The sequence below is a fragment of the Bidens hawaiensis genome, unplaced genomic scaffold (assembly GCF_021521415.1).
Source record: "Bidens hawaiensis isolate Kalapana, Puna unplaced genomic scaffold, B.hawaiensis_p1.1 tig00008125_1, whole genome shotgun sequence".
In the NCBI taxonomy this organism is placed as follows: domain Eukaryota; kingdom Viridiplantae; phylum Streptophyta; class Magnoliopsida; order Asterales; family Asteraceae; genus Bidens; species Bidens hawaiensis.
The window spans coordinates 65,799-72,029 of NW_027491578.1; the positions used below are offsets into that span (position 1 = coordinate 65,799).

A 6,231-nucleotide genomic window follows, 5' to 3' on the forward strand; every position below is an offset into this window, starting at 1 on the left:
ACACTTTTTGTGTAAAAGACAATCCGTTGGTTATTTGAGTACTGTGTTTGGTTCTGTTATGTATACCGTGTGTGATCGGTATGGTGTGTGTACCGTGTTTGATCGGTACCGTTGGGGATATGGTAGGTTGCAAACTATTATATTCGCCTGTGCTATTATATATATTTATATACGAAAACCGTTTTTATCGAGAAACTCACCAACATTCGTGTTGACAAAATTATTTTAATATGCTTTTCAGGCAAATGAGGATTTCGCGAGGAGGGAGCATGAACGAAGTGTCGGTGTTTGAATAATATGTTGTTTGTAATATATTAATGTTTTTAATAACATTATCCGTGTCTTTAGACACGCAAGACTCTGATATTTTAAATAAAAGTGTTATTTTAATATAAATAAATTGTGTTGTAATGTGATTGGCTAACGGCGTCTGCCACATCCCGAAAGGCTTAACCTAAGTCTTCCGTTGATCGTCATTATGGTTTTCGGGGTGTGACAGAAGTTGGTATCAGAGCCGATCGTTATAGTGAATTAGAAATGTGACAAGTTTCTAAACTATAACCGAATATTCAAACACGCGCTCGTTCTCGCCTCGCAAAATAAGGTAAAAGTGTAAGTAAACAAAAATGTGTGTATATTTATTCGTTTATATGGATATATTTATTTATTATTACTAACGATCACTGCGAATTGGTTACGTATTTCAGATGTCGTCATAGCAGCCCATCATTATCCATGACTCGGAAAGTGGAACTGAAGGGGAACCAACGCCTCCGATCGTACCACTGCCAGACTTTCCCCCGGCACATCACGAGCCTGTTTTCCATGAGACTCTCGTGGGAGAAAGCTCTAGGAAACGAGCCCGTTACGAGTACGAGGGAAATGACCACGCTTACATTCCACCCGTGTTTGAAGCACCACCCCCACCCCCCGTCGAACCAGGGTTTGCGTGGGAGAATATCCTGACTGTGGATGAGAAGTTGGATCAGCATAGCGAGATGTTGGCTATGCAGGATTCCGCCTTATGTGGTGTTAAGCTTCGCCTCGCGGCGATGGAATGTAAGAGTATCGATAAGCCTCCAGTCCGCCTTATGTTGTGTTAAGCTTCGCCTTACGTGGTGTTAAACTGGACTTTTGACCTTTTGTCTAAGTTTTTGCACACTCTTGACCGTCACATGAAGTATATGGAGAATAGGATCGGTGGACTGGAGGCTAGGCTAGGAGCGGTGGAGTCTAGTGTTCACTATCTTATGGGTCTTCATTGACCTATCTTGTCTTGTTTGTTTATTTTAATATGTATGTTGTCATGATCGTTTGGACCTTTTGTGTTTGTTGTAATGGTGGGAAACCAAACTATTAGGGTGTAGTATGTATTACACCAATTTTGTTGTATTTTGGGATGATTATAGGTTTCCCCTCCTAATGTTATGAAGTTAATGGTTGTTTAAGTATAATTATGGTTGTTTGTTTAAAAATTGCCAACTAACCGTTTCTTTTATGAAATGAAAGAATTATGGCACCAAGAAGAGCCGCCCCTAATCTACCATCATCTCAAGAGGTGTTGGACCAATTGATCGCTCAACGCATCAATACGGCACTCGAACAACAAAATGTGAACCGAAACGCGGACCGAAATGCCCAAAACGGTATTGGAGCCGGAATTCCAAGCGGTATACATATTTGTTTTAAATAAAAGGGAATAAAAGTTTTATAAATATTCCAACGAGAAATTTTTTTAACTAGTAACCTTTAATAATCGGTAATAATTATTAGCAAACTATGTTAAAAACAGGGAACATAGTGCTCGGGTGCACTTATAAAACTTTTCAAGGGTGTAAGCCCAGACCTTTTACCGGGGCCGAAGGACCACTCGAGATCATAAGATGGATAGAAAAGATGGAGTCGGTTATGAAGATTAGTGATTGTACCCCCGCACAACGAGTCATGTATGGAGTATCTTCGTTTGAGGATGAAGCTTTAGAATGGTGGAACTCTTTGATCAAAATATGGGCGAGGATGCGACTTACCGTTTGACATGGGATGAACTAAAAGAATTGTTGCTGGAGGAGTACTGTCCTAGGAATGAACTACAAAAGATTGAATATGAGTTCTAGACACTGAAAAAATGGAAGGTGCGGATATCAGCACATATACCTCCCGGTTCAACGCGCTGGCAAGGCTAGTGCCACGATTAGTCACGCCGGAATACGTTCGGATCGAGAGATATCTTTGGGGTTTGGCACCTGAGATTCGAGGAATGGTTACTTCCTCGAAGCCATCCACAATTCAGTCTGCCAGAGAATTGGCGAAAACCCTAACTGATGATGTCGTGCGTATGGAAACGTTGAAAATTACGAGTAAGAAAACAGCAGATGCTGCCCCAGAAAAGAAGGATTCTGGAGCAACTCCGAAATCGGCCGAGCAAAAGAGAAAGTGGAACGATAACTCAGGAGGACAATTCTGGAAGAGACAGAATACCGGAAGAATGTTCGCAGCTAACTCAAGCGGAAACGCGAGTTAGGCGACTCAGTGCAACAGGTGTGGAAGGAGTCACATCGGTGAATGTTGGAAATGCCTCAAGTGCAATCATTTCGGACATCAGACTCAGTTCTGTTTCAGCAAGGACCCATCGACCGGCTCAGGGAAGCCGAACAACGGGTGTTTTGAATGTGGAAGTATGGGACATTTCCGGAAGGACTGCCCGAAGATTAGGAACCAGAATGTTAAAGGAAGAGCCTTCGAGTTGAATGCGAAGAAAGCTAAGAAGGATTTCTCAGTTGTCACTGGTATGTTTCTTATTAATAACAACTACGCTTACGTACTATTCGACACCGGAGCCGATCTAAGTTTTGTTTCCAAGCAATTTGAGCCCCTCCTTGGTATAGAGTCCAGAAAACTAGATACCAAATATTCCATTGAACTAGCTAATGGGAAATTAATTGAAACTGGTGAAGTAGTACCGAACTGTAATCTCCTTTTAGAAAACCATCCGTTCGATATCGACCTGTTACCCGTTGATTTAGGCAGTTTTGATGTATTTGTGGGAATGGACTGGCTATCCAAAAACCAAGCTGAGGTTATCTGTTAGGAAAAGCAAATTCGGTTACCACTCCCCAGTGGTGAAACCCTAGTTGTGCAAGGTGAGCGAGGGAATCCAGATTCAAAGCTTACCAGTATTATGAAGACGCGTAAGATGCTACGCAAGGGTTATCCAACGTATCTCGTAAACGTGGTATATATAAAGGCAGAAGAGCCGAAGATTGAAGATATTCCTGTAGGTAAGAGAGTTTCCTGAAGTATTTCCTGAGGATTTACTGGGTTTACCCCCACCAAGGCAAATTGAATTCAGAATCGATCTGGTTCAGGATGCTGCACCGGTAGCCCGATCTCCATATAGATTGGCACCCTCAGAAATGCAGGAAATGGCAAATCAAATTCAAGAATTGCTAGATAAAGGATTCATCAGACCGAGCTATTTCCGTGGGGAGCACCAGTTCTTTTTGTGAAAAAGAAAGACGGCTCGTTCAGGATGTGTATAGATTACCGCGAATTGAACAAACTGACCATTAAGAATCGGTACCCCTTACCGAGGATTGATGATTTGTTTGATCAATTGCAAGGATCCAGTTATTACTCAAATATAGATCTGCGATCTGGATATCACCAGTTGCGAGTTGCTGATGCGGACGTTCACAAAACCGCGTTCAGGACCTGCTATGGCCATTACGAATTCTTAGTCATGCCTTTCGGTCTAATAAATTCCCCCGCCGCATTTATGGACCTCATGAATAGAGTTTGTAAGCCATATTTGGATAAATTCGTGATAGTATTAATCGACGATATACTCATCTATTCACGAACCAAAGAGGATCACAAGCAGCATTTAAAGCAAATTTTGGAGTTGCTTCGAGATGAGAAGTTGTATGCAAAATTCTAAAAGTGTGAGTTCTGGTTGAGAGAAGTACGTTTCCTTGGACACGTGATTAACGAGCAAGGTATACACGTAGACCCCTAAAAATTTGAAGCAATCAGAAACTGGGAGACACCCAAGTCACCTACGGAAGTGCGACAATTTTTAGGTCTTGCTGGGTATTACCGGAGTTTCATCGAGAATTTCTCCAAAATAGCTCAACCTTTGACGCTATTAACCCAGAATGAAAGGAAATAAGAATGGACCGAAGATCAAAAAGAAGCTTTTCAGATTTTAAAACAGAAGTTGTGTAGCGCACCTATCTTGTCCTTACCAGAAGGAACTGATGGATTTGTAGTATATTGTGATGCGTCTCGCTTAGGTCTTGGTTGTGTGCTTATGCAACGAGACAAGGTGATAGCATACGCATCAAGGCAACTCAAGGTACATGAAAAGAATTACGCGACACACGATTTGGAATTGGGAGCTGTTGTGTTTGCTCTTAAGATTTGGAGACATTATCTGTATGGAACTAAATATACGATATTTACTGATCACAAGAGTCTTCAACATATCTTTGATCAGAAGGAGTTAAATATGAGGCAACGTAGATGGGTAGAAGTACTCAAAGATTACGACTGTGACATTCGCTACCACTTAGGTAAAGCGAATGTTGTGCCTGACGTATTGAGTAGAAAGGAGAGAGAAAAGCCTTTGCGTGTTCGCGCATTAGGACTAACCATTCAGACGAGTCTCACTACTCAAATCCATGATGCACAACGTGAAGCTTTAAAGCCAAGGAATTTGAAGTATGAGAAGTTGCGAGGACTCAAAACTGAACTCATAGAAAAGTCCGGCGGAGCATTATACCTAATTGATCGAGTTTAGGTACCACACTTTGGAAATCTGCGTAGACTTGTTCTAGACGAAGCACATAAGTCTAGATATTCAATCCACCCAGGATCAACTAAGATGTACAAGGATCTCCAAGAGCATTATTGGTGGCCCAATTTGAAAGGAGACATAGCCGTTTATGTCAGTAAGTGTCTGACATGCTCCAAAGTAAAAGCCGAGCATAGGAAGCCACCTGGACTCTTGTAGCAACCAGAGATCCCACAGTGGAAATGAGATAATATTACCATGGATTTCATAACCAAGCTGCCAGTTACGCCTCGGAACCATGATGCCATCTGGGTAATAGTAGACAGATTGACCAAATCTGCTCATTTTATACCCATCCGAGAAAAGGACAGAATGGAGAAATTAACCCAGATTTATCTAAAAGAGATTGTAGCCAAGTATGGCATACCTGTCTCAATTATTTTCGACAGGGATGGTCGTTTTGTTTCTCATTTTTGGTAATCTCTCCATGAGTCTTTAGGAACTCGCTTGGACATGAGCACCGCATATCATCCTCAGACAGATGGTCAAAGCGAAAGAACCATCCAAACATTGTAGGACATGTTGCGAGCTTGTGTCATCGATTTTGGAAAAAGTTGGGACACTCATCTGCTTCTAGCTGAGTTTTCCTATAATAACAGTTATCACTCCAGTATTCAAGATGCACCGTTTGAAGCTTTGTATGGGAGGAAGTGTCGATCTCCTCTCTGTTGGGCAGAAGTCGGAGAGAAACAGCTTACAGGACCTGAAATTATCCAAGACACCACCGATAGGGTCTTTCAGATTAAGGACAGGTTAAAAGTTGCAGCCGATAGACAAAAGAGTTATGCTGATAACCGCAGGAGACATTTGGAATTCCAAGTAGGAGATCGAGTGTTGTTAAAGGTTTCACCTTGGAAAGGAATAATCAGATTCGGAAAAAGAGGCAAGCTAAGCCCTCGATTCGTTGGACCATTCAAGATTATTCAACGTATAGGGCCAGTAGCCTACCGACTAGAGCTACCTTCAGAACTTCGTGGAATACACGACGTGTTCCACGTATCAAACCTGAAGAAATGCCTTTCTGACGAATCGCTAATTGTTCTCGTTGAGGACATCCGAATCGATGATGAGCTTCGATTTGTGGAAGAACCTGTTGAGGTTATGGATTGGAAAATCCAAAAATTAAGGCGTAATAAGATTAAGTTGGTGAAAGTGCGCTCGAATTCTGGACTTGGTCCCGAGTTCACGTGGGAACGTCAGGATCAAATGAAGCGTAAATACCCTCACCTTTTTCCCGTAGATTCTTAAACCAGTATCTCATCCTAAATTTCGAGATGAAATTTCTAAAAGGATGGGAGAATGTGACGACCATCGATCTGGTAATTACCGTAACCGTGATTAAATAGTAATTAATAAAATAACTATAATTAAAAATTATT

General features: G+C 41.7%; 1 protein-coding gene across 1 annotated transcript; it reads left to right on the forward strand.

Annotated features, from left to right (window-relative positions):
* The first annotated feature begins 2,677 nt into the window (after nucleotides 1-2,677).
* Nucleotides 2,678-3,088, forward strand: LOC143637119 (uncharacterized). The gene has a single exon (XM_077104568.1). It carries the CDS (start codon nucleotides 2,678-2,680, stop codon nucleotides 3,086-3,088), a length of 411 nt encoding a protein of 136 aa, XP_076960683.1.
* The last annotated feature ends 3,143 nt before the right edge of the window (nucleotides 3,089-6,231 follow it).

What these genes read in the sequence shown, in the direction of transcription:
- LOC143637119 (XM_077104568.1), top strand. Translation starts at nt 2,678, where the DNA reads ATGGGACATTTCCGGAAGGACTGCCCGAAGATTAGGAACCAGAATGTT.